This window comes from Micromys minutus, assembly GCF_963924665.1.
Source record: "Micromys minutus genome assembly, chromosome: 25".
NCBI lineage: Eukaryota > Metazoa > Chordata > Mammalia > Rodentia > Muridae > Micromys > Micromys minutus.
In genome coordinates, this window is record NC_137960.1 from 14907781 (window position 1) to 14924476 (window position 16696).

The 16696-nt window shown below is 46.3% G+C and overlaps 1 protein-coding gene across 2 annotated transcripts in view; it reads right to left on the reverse strand.

The window, feature by feature from the left end:
• The window catches only part of FAM13C (family with sequence similarity 13 member C), a gene marked incomplete at its 5' end in the record, with an annotated part of 106749 nt that overhangs the window by 35817 nt on the left and 54236 nt on the right, over positions 1 to 16696 (reverse strand). For both annotated transcript variants that reach the window (XM_080938318.1, XM_080938317.1), the window contains 2 exons: positions 1813 to 1960; positions 16469 to 16532. In XM_080938318.1, the coding sequence (XP_080794444.1) occupies positions 1813 to 1960; positions 16469 to 16532 (212 nt within the window). The remainder of the gene's footprint in view (positions 1 to 1812; positions 1961 to 16468; positions 16533 to 16696) is intronic.

The following is a 16696-nucleotide window of genomic DNA, read 5'->3' on the forward strand; positions in this document are numbered from 1 at the left end:
AAATCCAGTCTACCCATAATAAAAAAGCATAGCATCATCTTGTTATTCAAAAATTAAAAACCATCATTAAAAACACCCCCAAAGAAGCATCTATATCCAACATACAACAAATACTACACACTCCATGCTAGTAGTTCAAACACCAGACAATTCCAAGGTTAATTTATATTTTGCTTCAGACTTCTGTATATGATGTTTATACTATTTTTTTTTTAGAAGAAACAAAATCCAGGGTTGGCAAAAAGCATCAATGGATAGACTTAGGGTCCCCGCGAGTGCACACACACACACACGCACACACACACACACACACACACACACACATCAGATGTGCAGCTTGGTCTTCATGTTGGTCCCCCAACAACTGGAGTGGGGGGGGGCTGTCCCTGACTCTGTTGCCTGCCCATGAATACTGTTCTTCTAACTGGGCTGCCTTGTTTGGCCTCAGTGGGAGGGGATGCCCCTAGTCCTGCAGTGACTTGATGCCAGGGTGGGTTGATACCCAAGAAGGGCTTTATCAGAGAAGGGGAGGGAGGATGGGAAGAGGGAATATGTTAGAAAGTCTAGGAAGAATGGGGGGGGGGGGCTGTGATCCAGATGATAAATGAGTGAATAAATAAATAAATAAATAAATAAATAAATAAATAAATAAATAGGAAAAAATACACGGTTGAAGAAGAGGGACCACACTGTCTGACAATCTGACTTAAATACTTACAAGCATTTGACCCAAACATAGTGGCCAATATAGGAGAGGAGCTTACCTACCACCCTAGAAGACCACCAACTGCCAATGACACGTGGCCACAGGAAAGTCTTCTGGCACTTACTATGTCCCACTAGGCCTCAGGTCCTCGTGCCAACGAGTAGTATTTCATGGCTCACTTCAGTAAGTTACTATCACCAAATGCATAAACAGTTCCCTCATCAAAGGAGCTTAAGTAATGGGCACAGCTCCCCTCAACAGCTCCTATGAACACTGTTAATTAAAACAAATTCCAACACTGCAGATGACCATCCAGCCTGCTCAGACACGTGAGATGTTCTTAAGCACAAGTGTGTTAAGAACTGCAGTCCACACTGCTGAACTGAATTGCCATTTTCAATCTCTTCCTCCAACCCCTGGAGATTAAGGGCTTCTTCTAGAGCCCCCCCCTAAGCCCTTTAGGCCCCGCCTCCAATTCAGGGAGCCGGCTGTAAGCCTCGGTGGATTTGTATCAAGAAGGATAAGCTCCCCCCCCCCCCAGGTAAATTGTTATTTCCTTCCTCTCAAATTCTTCCTGAGAGCATTAATTTGCCTTCTGTTGGCTAGCCAATCAGCCATCCCTTAGGATTGAAAGTAGAAGAAAACGAAAAGAAATTTTTTCAGACCCATTTTGAGACTTTTTGAAAGGAAAATTCAGAAGAAGCCGGAACAAGGATACGTGGTCGGAATGAACCGAAAGCTGAACTCAGCCCTGCTCACTCTGCATAATGATCACCATAAGGTCAGTTATACAGAGAGTGAAACTCCCCTGGTCCTCAATATCTCAAAAGTGTGCTAAGTTTTAAGACAGTACAGACCGTCTTAAAGTAGAGCACACTATTTCCTATTGCAGAATAACCAGAAAAAAAAAAAAAAAAAAGACAAGAAGTTGTTACCGGATGCTTTCCGCTGATTCCCATTTAAGTCGAGTCTGCCTTGCAAACAAATCCTAAATTCCCTCTCAGCATCTCCTAGGCTTGGGCTTTGATGTTTCTATCAGGGGTCCAGGCGGAGGCTGAGCTGTCTCCCGAGTACCACACGGGACATCCCCAGACTCTGCCTCTTACCTGCAGGATCCACGCTGTCTGCAGGCACACTCTGCGTGGAAGCTGGGGCCGGGTCCTTAACTCCGTGCACCTGGCCATCTTCTTCCTGGGTGGTCAGAAACGCGGAGCACAGACCAGATTCGAGGGCTTGGAGCTTCAGCAAGGAATTCTGCCAACAAAAGCAGAACATGAAGCCAGCTAAGCGGATGCCTAACACACAGCTCTGGGGCTGCAGCTCTCCGGCACCGTCCTCTGGTGCCTGGCAGGAAAGGGGTCTCGGCTAGCTGCTGCTGCTGCTGCTGCTGCTGCTGCTGCTGCTACTGCTGCTGCTTCGGGGGTGGGGGAAGAGGAGCTGCTGGTGCCCGCGTCAGATGCACATTGGTCCTCATGCAGCTTCAGTTTCTGGCTTGTTAAAATCCTAACGTATATGGTTTATCTGTGTGACACATGGGACCTGGCATTTCGTCAGCAAGAGACACTGCATCTGGAGAGCCAATCTCAGACGGTGTCCGCTTCGCAAGTACTGGGGCTTTTACGCTCCTCCTCGGTGGCGCAAACTGTTCATTCACCGTGCTGACATCAGGAGCCAGACATTAGGCCACTCCCGGGCTACCATTCATAAAAGCCAGCGTAAAAGCCAGCGTCCCTCCAAGACACGGACTGCGGCAGACCGCAGCACACAAAGAGTTAACAGCTGCAGAGGCTGCCTGGCACCTAGGAGGGGCTTCTGGGCTCCTTCACCCAGCTTTACCCGCCTTCTAAAGTTACTTCTCTTGCAGAGGTGATGCTGCAGCTGCCTCCTGGGAATGGGAAAGGAGTCTAGGGAGCCGGCCCTGATCCCTTTAGCCTAACTCAGCGACTTGATGGAGCGCAACTGCTCCTTTGCAGCCTACGGTGGCCCCATCACCCGCCTACCCCTTCGTGTCGCATTTTTTTTTTAAATTTCTCCCAGGTTCTTAGTAAGAACAAGTCATGCAGACTGACGCACTTGTGATGATGCAGCAGCCCCTGCAAACCGCTTCCCCCCCCCCCCGCAGGTGAATATGAATCATACCCGAGTCCAGGCTGGGCACTGCGAGGCCACAGTGGGACAGCTCGGCAGGATACAGGAGGCGATTCCACCCACCTCCCTCCAGCTGTGGCAAGGGCAGCCATGGGAAGCAGGGCCATTGGTCCTTTGAACCTAAACCTGCCAACATAGGCACTCTTCCACACAGGCACATGCTGGAGCACCCCACTCTACAGCCCCACCCCTGCCTGCCTCACATACCTACACACACACCTCCCACACACACCTTGTTTCCAATACCACTCACACACATACATATACCCTAACATACCTTAACCCCCAAATGCTTGTACTATATACATTTCATGCCAACCTCAACCCCCACTTTCACACCCTATTCTACAAGCCCATCCCTTACTGTACCTACCACCCCCATACTAACATGACCCCCCTTCCTCCTCTTTCACACACACTCCCCTACTTCTGACTGCCCTAACATCCTTCTTCATGCATGTCCACTATCACCACATCAACCCGGTCCTTCTCACTGTGCCTCTAATTCACAGTGCTCTGCCTCATCTACTCCCCCATATGCCCAAGCATCTCCCTCATCACTCTCTCCCTCCACTAACTCTCCACACTGCGTTCATCCACTGAGCTGATACCACAGCAGTGGTTTTTACATGATGCTTCCCCGAGCCATGCTTGAAATTGAAACTTTCTCAGACATTCTGAACTCAGTGAGCACCTCAGCAACTCTGGCCCCTTCTCCACCATGCAGAGGTATGTTCACAGATGGCATAAATACTGTACGCCTTTATAGGTGATTCCTAACAGCCACAGCTCAGAGCAGCATGGCCTGAGAATGGGCGAGCTCTGTGGCCCTCTTCTCCCTGCCAGGGCATGTCTCCAGCAGCTGAGAGCTCAAGGTTGCTGGGAGGAGAAGCAGATAGAGCAAAGGCACCAAGTTTCTAGAAGAATCTAGCAATTAGTCACCAATTAGTTGGAGGACATCAATCAGTTGGAGGTAACCAATCAATTGATGAATACCAATCAATCAGTTGTTGGTGGACACCAATCAGTTGTTGGTGGATACCAATCAGTTGTTGGTGGACACCAATCAATTAGTTGGTGGAGACCAATCACTTGGTAGACACCAATCAATCAGTTGGTGGGCACCAATAAATTATTGGTGGGCACCAATCAATTAATTGTTGGACACCAATCAATCAATTGGTAGACACCAGTCAATTAGCTGTTGGTGGATGCCAGTTAATCAGTTGTTGGTGGACTCCAATCAATCAGTTGTTGGACACCAATCAATCAGAAACTAAAACAGTGGGCACTTTAACGTTGGACTTCCAAACTCAGGGCTGTGAGAAAATACACTTTTGGTGTTTAAGCTACCTAGTCTGTGGTACTTTGCAATGGCACCCCTCAAAGATTAATATCAGGTGATAGAGCCCAAGGGTCCACAGGCAGATGAATGGATACTCAAAAACATGGATGACCTTACAAAGAACATTCCTCGAGATTCAAGGGGAAAGAGTGACTGACACAGGCTACCACAGAATGAGATGAACCAACCACAGAAAGATCAGTCCTGCATAATCCCATAAAGCCAGGAAGCAGAGCAACTGATTCCCCAGGGTCGGTCAGGGAAGGGAGAGAGCTGTCTCGTGGGTTCAGAATTTCAATTCTGTGTGAAGAAGAAAGATGCAGGTGTAAAGGATTTGCAGAAAGTTGTATGGTCTTAGTGTTGAGTGGTATATTTACCAAGGGCTTAAGATGGCATGTTTTCCATATTCAATGTATTTTACAATGACTTTTTAAAAGAGTCTTGTGTAAAAGGAGGTGGACATTCCCAATTCTCTATTTTGTGATGGGGTCTCATGTAGCCCAGGCTATCCCGGAACTCTAGATCTCGAATTTCTGATCCCCCTGAGCTGTGGGATTATAAAGCTATATATCACCATGCCTGCTTTTAGGCAGTGGAGGGAAAGAACCCAAGGTTTCCTGCACACTAGGCAAGCATTCTAGCAGAGAGATGCATTTTCAATCTTTTTTATTTTTTAAATGTGCCAGCAGCCTGGCTCAGACTCCTACATTCTCTTGTGTACTTTGCAAAGCAAAAGGTGGCTTTCAGGTTTCCACAGAACCGCAGGGGATGCCCACTGTGATCTGTATCCTGCCTGATGATGGGCAAGCATCCTGGCTATTCCAAACCTTGATTGTTATTTTTTTCCATCTGTAAAAAGAAGCAGACATAACAGTAGTGAGTTAGAGCCCCTGCTAGAGGGCAACGGAGGGGAGGTGACCTGTGGAAGCAGCACTAGGTGGCCATCACTCCAGGACTGGACTCTGTGTTCAGGGTGGATGGCCCCAGACACCAGCTGCAGGGAAGAGGTCTCTCCGTGTGGACAGGCCACATGAGGTACGAGGTACCGACCGTCTATGACGCATCGCTCTACGTCCCTGGGTTCTGAACCTGCCTCCCAGGAACCTCACTCTACATGACTTTGGAGCCCCCTTCTGTTAAGTGGAAGGAAAGCCAAGCACGCATGTGTACAGAGGATGGAGGTGCAGAACCTGGCACACGTGGGCACCTAGACTTGCGTCTGGAGCAGAACCAATGACCAGGTTAGAGGAGCAGCAAGGGATGTCAGTACACGGGGGTACATCAGACTCGGAAGCTTCTGGGCCCTAAATGGGAGTTCGCTCGGATGCCATAACCTGGAAAACGGCTGGGGGTATCTGGCAGCTGTTGCTGCACTAGCTACTCCCTCCTGCATGAATGGAGAGGAGAAGGAAGACCAGGAAATGTGAGCAAGACAGAAGGGAGGGACATCAGCCTTCCAGGGAGAACTCTAAGCAGAAGAGAAGACAACGGCTGGGGACTGAAGACAAGACAGAACAGAAGGACCTCAGAAGCCCTTCTGTCCCCACCACGTGCCACCCCATTCCCTGTCACTCAGCCCCACAGCCCTCCTCAGTAGAGACCTCATGTGCACACCCTGTGTGGATGGGTCTGTATAATGGAATACATCCCCCAGTGTCCTAGGACCCCAGGGTCACAGCGCAGAGACAGAACTGTGAAAAGCCAATGCCACCATCATACACACGTCTGTCCAGAGAACGATGGGAAGGCTTTAGCCTATCCAATCAGGATGAAGCACTATGCAGCTGACCCAAGAAGCCCCGTGGACACTTCCCTGCACTGGCAGGGTCTGGGCAGCTGTGCTAGCCACATGATGCTTGAATACTCAAGGCAAGAGCCATTCTTGCATAAAGACTGAGAGAATGATATCGGGTCCTTCCTCCTGGAGCTTTCAGTTCAGCAAGGAGACAGTTAACCAGCCAACCAATAGCAAGGCATCATTTCTCTAGGTCCAAGCTGGAAAGCAATGGCAGGCTTTGGGAGGGGAGAGTGACAACCCTGCCATTTCACGAACCAATCACACCTGACTTAGTGACCTTTTACCCAAAGACATAGAGAAAAAAATGAAGGCGCAGTCTGGAAGCCCCCCAACCCCAGCCCCATCCTGCCCTTCTCATACAAGACCAGGGTGCCTCCAGGTAATGGCTCTGGTCAGCCTTCTGATGCTTTCCCGGGGTTACATCCAAAGTCACCATAGTAGGACACCTAAAAATCAGAAGGGAGATCACACTGCAGATAATGATCCCCCTGGGAATGATAACCGCCCCCCACCTCTCCAGCACTCCCTGCGAGAAGCCAGCTAGAGAGGTCTGCAAAGCCAGGGTACGGTTTTCCCAAGTTAACTTTTCCTTTTCACACAGCAGAGCATACGCATCTTGTTTTAGAAAATACTCATTTTTCCATCTCTGCAATTACTCGGGCCGCTAGAGCTGGGCTGAGAAAGAGAACACCCACATGGGTGGGGGGTTGGAGAACTATTTTGAGGTGCCTTCATCTGTGAGTGTGCAATTAGAGAGCAGGAACCATTCACATTTGGTTTCTAGGAAGGGGTTTTATGGTGCCTTCCCCATCCCTTTTTGTTTCCAGGAAGTGTATGTAGATTCTCTCTCTGATGTGAAACACATTGAACAGGAACCTTGCTGAAACCCTAGGATGCCAGTCAGTTCCCAGACATCTATCTACTACTGTAATTTCCCCAATTTGCATGATCATGGGCATAAACTCCCAAGCCCACACATGCTCTCAATAAACACAAGAGACTGCCCCTTTGCATACATTCATTTACCTGCTCCCTGCTCCCACATCCCTCCTAGCCCCATTTGGCATCCTCCTATGAAGAGCCCACTGAAGGGGGTGAGGAAGCAAGCCAACCTAACGGGAGAGCTCCTCTCTCTCTTCTTCCTACCTGCCATGATGTGACCAGAGCTTCCCCACCGTGATGGACTGAACCTTCTGAAACCACGAGCAGGTCATGTATTGAGAAGAACTGGATGGAGGGGGCTTCCTCTTTCAAGTTGTCTGTGCCTGGTAATCTGACATCACTCCAGTGATCTGCTTGTTTGTGGGCTGGAACATTTGTCATGCAGTGAACGCATCACGTGGTAGAATTCGTCAGCAAAAAGACCGTCTTTACCTATCAGTTTTAGTTCTGGAAGGGTGGGACTCCGAGTATCGAATACAAAGACCCTCCAATGCTATGGGTAATAAACTCCAAGGCTATTTCAAAACAAAACAGCTCACTGGGAGTTTACAAAATATATACATTCCCCAAATGATGTCATATTTGTTCTTACTTAGGAAGTCTGAAGCAAGTGCACTTTAATACAAGTGTCCAAGTCTACGTAGGCCTTGAGAAGTCCCTGACCCACTGTAATGAGTATCTTGGTTGCCTGATTAATACCACCGCCCAGGGACAAATACTTTTCCCTGAGCCCCAGGTGTCTGCCACACCCACTGTCTTCTAGTGTTGACCTTCCCTTGGGACCTAGACCCACACACACTCGGAAGTATAAGATTTGATGCACCAGACAAAATGGGGATTCTCCCAGTGTCGATGTAAAAAATTTTTTTCATTGTTACTTCGTAACTGTAATGTTACTGTAAATCTGTGCTATCCAATGGTCATAGGTGATCCCCGTATGAAAGGGAATTGCTGCTTTAAGGAGAAGCCCAAATTCTCTCTCCCTGTAGAGGCGCTGAGCTGTAGCTAGTCTCCCTGGGGACCATATGCTTATAACCCAGCATGCCTTGCGTCAGGCCACACCTCCTTGGTTCGCACAGTCCTGCTTCCCCCGGCACAGGGTGCTAGCAAGCTTCCCTCGCTGCTAACAGAACAAAGAAGCAGCTACTAACATCGAGGAACCAGAGTGCTGACCAAAGTATCCAGATCTTGATTGCATCCTGTCTGTACTTTTTAAAAACTAGAAATGACACAGCTGCAGCTCACAGTAATAGAACAGCTCTTCTTTTTGCCAAAGGCTTTCAGCCTGGGAGTGGGGAGCCGGGGGTTATCGCATCTCATGGTGAGACTCTTGTCCTTTACCTCACTAAATTAGCAAGCAAATGACAGGACAGGAAACAGACCTTCATAATCTCATATTCTGAGTCTGAGGTTTTCTAGGTAAGGCTTTTTCTTCCTTAAACAAAACACGTGGCGCCTACGGAGTGCACTCCCCCCGACACTTGTCTACATCAGTCGTCTCTCGCAGGATGAAGTCCTCAGTTGTTGGACTCTGTAATATTACCCATATGTTTGCTTCTTGTGGCTATTCCTGCAGCAATTTGTATCAGTCTGAAAAAATCATCCTAAAAACTAACCTCAGCAAGCCTGAGAGATGGCTCAGTGGTTAAGCACATGCTGTGCGGGTAGAGGCCCCAGGTACAGTTCTCAGTGCCAGACCAGAAAGCTTACAACCTTCTAAAACTCCAGCTCCAGAGAACTCTGTGGAGGCCCCTTCTGGCCTCACGGGGTACTGCACTCACATGGCAGACCGATTCATTTACATATCTAAAAACAAACTAAACCACTAAAATAACTCGGTAGGTAGGAAATGGACACTAGAGAAACCCACTGATCCCTTACTTGGTCCATTCTGTGTCACTGGGCACACTATCGATCTTTCTCTCTGCCAGTCCCAGACCCATTCCTATTTCTGAAGACACTACTTTAACCCACTTTCTAGATCTTGCTTAATATTGGAAACCAGTAACTCCTGCTGGAACTCCTACAAAATAAGTGAGGTTCTTGTGTCGTTAAGGAGGATAGATCACACTGGAAGACTGTTTCCCCAAATGCTAATGTTTTGTTAGGAAATCAAAAACCTTACCATCTTCCTGCCCTAAAGCTTGAGGGCCATGACCCGAAGGGCTGAAACTGCCTAACATGCAGTGCATCCAGGCAAAGACAGCTAAGCTCTAGGACACTAATACGTGTCCCTGCAAACTTCTTGGATGCTGGGTTAACAGCACTCACTTGTCTATCCAGTCCCCTTTCCCCGCTCCAAAACAGTCCTGGGTCTGGGTATACATTTGCTTCTCAACAAATATTACTAAAATATGTCATTATTTCCTTCGGGGAGAGTGGAGGAATCCCAACAGTCAAAGCTCCCAAACAAAATTCGCTCTTTGGACCCTTAGGCATATATACACGTTCACGTTAAAATCAAAGAGCTTCTCATAGATGTTACCTTCGTGGAAAGCCCACGACCCACATTGTTTCTGCATTGATCCTTTTGTCAGAAAGCAGCAAAAACTGCAGCACGGGCTGACCCCTAACAGTTATGGAATTCAACAGCCTCTCTGGGTTCTCATACAGAAGAAAAAAACAAAACAAAACAAAACAAACCGGGCAGGATTAGTAGCCGGAAGTGGGATAAGGGGGCGGGAAATAGTAGCCGGAAGTGGGATGATGCGGGCAGAGATTAGCAGCTGGAAGTGGCATGAATACAAAGGAGTAAGAAGGAAAAGAATGGAGATGTAGCACCAGAAAGCAAAGAGTAGGGGAACCTTGGGGACAGCTGATAAGGAGGAAGCAAACAAGGGTGAGTCAGCTGCTTCTCTAAGCTAATGTGGGCACCCGCTGGCAATGGCGTGGCTTCTTCCTTTACTTACAGTGCCTTTTAGGATTGAAGGTGAGGACTCCAGACCTGGTTCTCCTAGAAATAAGCAGCCAAACTGGAGCATGGCCTCTGATGGAGGAGGGGGAGAATCTACCAGCTCATTGGCTGTTTGACTCCCTCACCTGGGAATGAGAATTAGGACTCACATCATGATGACTCCGGCCACCAGAGGTCCCCGCTGACAATGACAACAAAGGGTGACTAAAATTAAATGACTCACAGGACTCTGCTGAGGAAGAAGAACCTTTGGTAGGGGAGCAAGGTCACTTTATCCCAACTCAACACAAACCAGAAAAAGGGTCCAGTAGCATCCTGCAGTGATCCAGCCAAGAGGAAAATTACTTTGGAGCACATGCTTCCAGAGACCAACATCCAATTATCCATCCTCTACATTCCCAGTGTCGAAGGAGGAAATTTGAGCCTCTTCTAGACAACCAGCTCCGTCTAAGCTCCAAGGTCATAGCAAATAGTTCAGGAAGGATAAATGCCCCCCAATCATGACTGAGACTCAAGGGTAAGGCTTTGTAGAACTTTCTGGCTTTAGAAGACTGTAATTCTATTTTGTGGCAAGCAGGACCCTAAAGATGCCCCCCCCCAGGGTTTCCATACCTTGGTTATTCAAATGCTAATCTGTGTGCTGCTTGGAAGGGTTATTGAGTTCTAACTTAGCTGGCGAAAGATGCAGCCATTATTTGGGTGTGCCTGGCCAAATCAAGTAAGATCTTTAAAAGCAGAATCTCTTCAGCTGGTGGCAGAAGGTATCATCAGAGGAATTAGAAGCACAGGCGGATAGCAAGCAACATAGCTGGCTTGAAAGGGGAGCCAGTCACATGAGCAGAGTGTGGCAGACTTGGAAGTTGAAGGCTATGCCCAGCTGCCAAGCAGCAAAGGGGCAGAGATGACAATCTTGTGACAAGACCCTGGGTTGAAGCAACAACCTGAAAAAGTTTGCCCATGGCCCCTACTCCAGATGAACACTCAGCCTGAAAGATGTCTTAATGTCTCTTTCATGAGATGCTGAGCAGAGAGACTGTGACTGCTTTATACAAACATGGGCTAACAAACAGATGTTTGAAGCCATTAAGGTCTTGGTGACACATTATACCATAATAGTAATAGAAAAACTCAGCTAAGCATGGTGGTGCATGCCTTTAAATCCCAGCACTCAGGAGGCAGAGACAGGCAGATCTCTGAATTCGAGGCCAGCCCTGTCTACAGGATGAGTTCCAGGACAGTCAGAGATACACAAAGAAACCCTGTCTCAGAACACTCTAAGATGATTCAAAATATTCTTCAATAGAACCTGAACTCAGACCCAATTTGACAGGCTGGGTTTTCAGTTAAATTGAAAAAATGTAGCTGTCTTTCCTAACAGAAAAAACACTTCTCAGCCAACAGTGGAGTGTCATCGAAGGCTTTCATGGGCTATTTTCTCAACATTAAAAGCAGTTCTGAAGAAGTCATTTCAGTCAAACAGCAAAGCCAGTCCTCCAAATTTCTGAATTTCTGCACCCATGAAATTAACCCTCCACAGAGCAACAATTACTTTTAAATCATCTGTATTGATGTACACAAAATTTGCGTTCTTTAGCAATGCAGTATAATACGGAGTTACTTTGGCTGTATCTTGAATTGGTAACAATTCAAGAGATGAAATAAATTGGTAACAAATCAAGAGATGAAATAAAGTACACAGGAAGGTGTGATCAGATTGCTCATAAATACTACACTTCTTTACATAAGGGGTTAGTAATCCATGGATTTTTATAATTGTGGGAGGGGACTCTTGGAGCCAATCACCAAACAATACCAAGAGATAAATCTTACCTTCTTGAGGTCTTTATGGTCTGATGCCAAAATATTTCTGTCATACATTCTAGATGCTGATAAGGACATATGCCCTCCTCACATAGACACATGCTAAGACCAAAGACAGCACTCAAATGTTCGACTGTTCTGCTTTTAACAAAGTCTAAGTATTTGGGTATCTTTACACTGGAGAAACAAGGCATATAACACTGAGGCTGATGTTGCGTTACTAGGACAAACTCAACGGGTACTCTGCACTTGTACTGTGTGAAGGAAGGGCTAACCCTCTGCTTTCATGTTCTGTAAACACTTAAAAGCACATCACCTTTGTACAATAGTCACTAAGACTCAGTGACACTTTCTGTTGATATCAGGAGGTCACTGAGTATTGGTTTCACGTTCAGTTTGCCACCTGTATCTTATCACCTGTACCAGTTCTGAAAATTACGATGGTATTCTGTCTGACCGTGAACTTTCCCTCAGGTGTTTGAGCATTTGATCTCTAGCTGGTGGCGCTGTTGGAACAAATGGTTGGACCTGTGGGAGGTGGGGCCTCACTGTAGGAAATGGGTCACTAGGTAGCCTCACTTCCTGTCTTCTCTCTCCTCTTCGGTGTGCATGTAACCAGTTGACTTCCTGTCCTTGCTACTATGTCTTCCCTACTATGGACCTGTACAGTTCCAGAACAGTGATACAAAATAAGCCATTTCTCCTTTAAGGTGCTTTCTTCAGAGTATTATTAGTGGCAATAGAAAAACAATGAAGACATTGTTCCTGGTGGGTAGAACTCCAGTCAAAATACCACAGGACTCAGAACTAAATCTAACTACTACTTTAAGCATCTTCTTTGTGGTCCTTTGTTGAACATGAAAAGTGCACAAATGTGGAAATCTCCTGCCTAGTTTTATGAAGCCAAACCAACTTCAAAGCAACCACAGAAGTGTAAACACATCTCTAGGGTGACTGATGAGGTCAACTAAGATCCAAAGTAGATTCTTAGCTAGAAACTTAAGGAGGATCTAAAACAGAGCTTTCTTTATGAGCCAAGGTCTGACCACCTCTCTGGTGTTTTTGACCTACTAGATAAAGGCAAGTCTACCTGACACCTCACTATTAAACACAGGACATCTTCAGGGCATCCATGAGGAGAAAAAAATAAGCGCAGAATCTGAGACATAGGCTGTGAACAATTTTTAAGTGACCATTTTTCTCTAGAGCAGTGGTTTTCAACCTTCCTAAGACGGTAACCCTTTAATACAGTTCCTCATGTTGTGGTGACACCCCCACCCCCGACCATAAAATATTTTCATTGCTACTCCATAATTGTAATTTTCCTACTGTTATGAATTTAACATAAATATATGTTTTCTGGTGGTCTTTGATGACCCATTTGAAAAGATAAGTCAACATCCAAAGGGTCTCAGACCACTGCTTTAGAGGACAGTTACATGAATGACTGTAAACATAGCAGCTTTCAACAAAAGGACATTTCAGATTTTTGGTTGGTCACTTCCAACGCTTCTCTTATAACTTGGTGGCCACCCTTGAGACCAATCAATAACAGTGTTAAGCATCTATGCTATTCATATAACATGGTTTCTGTTTCCACATTGTGGTGGTTTGAATATGCTTGGCCCATAGAGAGTGGCACTGTTAGGTGTACCCTTGTTGGAGGAAGTGTATGAATCTGGGGGTGGGCTTTGAGGGTCTCCCCCTATGCTCAGGCCCCACCCATTACAGAAGACAGCTTCCTCCTACCTGTCTGAGAATGCTAGTCTCTCCTGGTTGCCTTAGGCTCAAGATGCAGAACTCTCAGCTCCTTCAGCACCATGTCTGCATGTATGCCACCAAACTTCCTTCTATGATAGTAGACTAAACCTGCAAGCCAGCCCCAATTAAATGTTTGCCTTTATAAGAGTTGCCTTAGTCATGGTGTCTCTTCACAATAGTAGAAACCCTAAGACAACCATCTGGGTTTAGAAAGTTGGTCTCCAGGAAGTGTCAGCCCTGCATAGGACAGGACCCTGACATGACCCTCAACTAAATACTGTAAGCAATGAGAAAAATCAAAATGTTGCATAATGCCCCTCTTAAGACTGAAAGCCTTTTAGAACAAACTTAATTCAAAATTTCTCTTCATTCTGGCAGATCCAGGATTCAAATTAGTTGACATTCTGTGATATGCAGTCTAGGATTTGGATAACAGCTGTGACATCCAGCACCCAGTTGATCACCCGGGGTTAGTTCAGCAGATCTGGGTGGGGCTACCTTGTTGTTCCCTTCTCTTTGTGTATCTCCTAAGGCTTTAGCTTAATGAAGGAAGATAACCTCCTATGGAGAAGAGCCTTTCTTCTCTCAGTGGAACACAGTAGCTGTGCTCTCCTGCTAGAACCACCTAACAATCTCTGAAGCCCTAACACGGTATAATTGCTTGGTGGGAAGGATGTCCGTTAGGTTTCATTACAAACCTGTTTGCTTCTTTATTGGGATTTAAGTGAGAAATAACATTATGTGCTGCAGAGGGTAAATACCATTGTTCCCCCTCATTCTAGCTCTAAAGTGCTCTTTGGATCTAGTGATCTATTAATAATACAGGCAAGGCAAAAACAGTCTGGACTGATGAAAATGGATGAGAAACAGATTGATTTCTAGTCTAGGTATCTTACAGAGGGGAAGCCGGACAGCTCAGGTGAATGGCAGGCACACAGTCAGGTGTTTGGAACTGGACAGCTCAGGTGAATGGCAGGCACACAGTCAGGTGTTTGGAACTGGACAGCTCAGGTGAGTGGCAGGCACACAGTCAGGTGTTTGGAACTGGACAGCTCAGATGAATGGCAGGCACACAGTCAGGTGTTTGAGAGCAGATTCAGAGCCCCACAGGCATGTTCAAAGGATAGAATGGAGACCAGAATCATATCAAGAGACCCAAAGTCAAGAACTAGATACTCCAGAGTGAAGGAGAAAAGTGATATTGGTTATACACTGCCTAGAAATGCTTTTCTGCATGCATATTCTACATTCATTAAAACAGTGTGTGTGTGTGTGTGTGTGTGTGTGGTGTGTATGTGTGTGTATGTATCATAGGACCATCACTTAGAAAAATATTAGTGGGTCTTTTCTTAAAAGAATATAGTGTTGTTAAGTTTAACTCACATTTTAGATTTACACTCTCTGGGATGTTTCCAGCAGTGAGTCCGAGCCACCGCCCCTCACACCACGGTATGGCCTCACTTCTGCTGTCCCCTCCTTCCTAGCTTCTCTGCCTTCTCTTTCCATGTCCCGAGTTCTCATCCCAGCTGGAACTGCCTGTGAGGACATGGGCCTGCACATTCAGCCCACCCTGTGGACTGGAGCTAAACCACTGAGCACACGTCTTCTGTGTTCCACACCAAGTCCAGAGGAGCCACCTTGGCCTGGAGGTGGCCCAGGTCTCCATGCAGAAGCACAAGGCCCTTGCACAGTCCATGCCTGTGCAAACACACTACAGTAAGGAGAACAGAAGGGGAACAAACACAGCCTTTAACAACTGCTCAAGCAATCTCAGGGGTCCTGTCATTTCCCATCTCAAAACGCAGAGCTTCTCCCCAAGCTAAAAAGCCATAGAGTGACTCTTCTAAGCCACACCCCCTTCCCAGTAGCCAGCCTCAAAATAATCCATTGCAGATTTGCACATAGCTTTCTGCTCGCTGGCAGAAAGGAAGACAGACAGGTGTGCTGATTCAAGCTCCTAGCTTTTGTCCAGCATGAGTCACATGCTATTTGAAGGCTGTGTCTGAACCCACACAAATCTAACAGCCTTTGACATTCTCGTGTGTGGTATATTTATGACATTTGTCGTGAATTTAGCCATTTAACTTCACTTAAAGAGACACCTGGTTTAGTTTCTCTACCAGACTCTACCAACATTGCCATCATCATCAAGTAAAGAAATATAAATCACTTACATAGCTAAAGGCCTGGGAACTAAGGGGCAAAAGAGGACCATATCTTCAAAATGCTAAATTAACAATCTGCCTAAGCTGTTCCTTTCTCTCCTGTGCATCTGAGTATCAAGTCTATCTTCTTGGCTATGATCCTAATCAGAGACACTACATCCACCCACTGCTCCAACTTAATGAGGGCGAGAGAAACCAGCTGAGTATTCCAAACCAGCGTCTCCAGCCGAGGCATTCACAACAGCAGGTGATCTGATTAAATTATAGTGATTTCCGACATTACAATCCAATTACATATTTCAAAGAAACTCTAGAACAAGCTAACTAATGTGCTGTCCAGTGTAATGGGATGCGATTTGGATGGAAAACTAAGGCCCTCATATCTCAGAGCATATGAAGAAAACTAGGGTGCAGACATCGACTTGTATTATGCTCATCGAATAAACGCTTAGCCCAATTATGTTTACGGCTGCAAACGCTAGTCAGTGGGAAACAGAGAACGGGAGATCCAGATAAAATTCAATTAAGGGAAAGTCCTACAAATGTTAATTATCACAGCCCCGGTTATATAATCCCAAATCGGAGCTGGAAAGTACACAAAGAAATGGCAGCTGGACTTGTGGAAGGGCCGATGTGTGGTGAGCAGTCTCAAATATACCATTTTAAGTGTTTTGCTCCAACACAAGGAAGAACATTAAAGAAGTAACATTTTATTGCCAGAATGAAAAAGTTCACTTAGGAGTGAAAGGATTGAAAGTTTTAACTGGGAAAAAAAAAAAAAAGTGGTTTTTACTGGCTCTGTGAAAAGAATAGGCAGTTCTGGTACTGGTCCGCTCACGTTTGTACAGCCCGTAATTTTCTCACCTACCTCATGCAAGTCCTGCTGAGTTCCAAAAGCATCCTTTGGCCAAATGGTCGCCCTCTGGTCTATTCTACAAAATATAAAGGAAAATTATGTCTATTTACAAGAGCCATTCCGACAACACACGTTTGAAGATGGCGGCCATAGAGCTGGTCATGTTCCTGATGAAAAATCCCAAGTGGTCCCCTACCCATCAAAGGGTAACATCCAGCCTCCTTCAGTGGTCTGGGACAG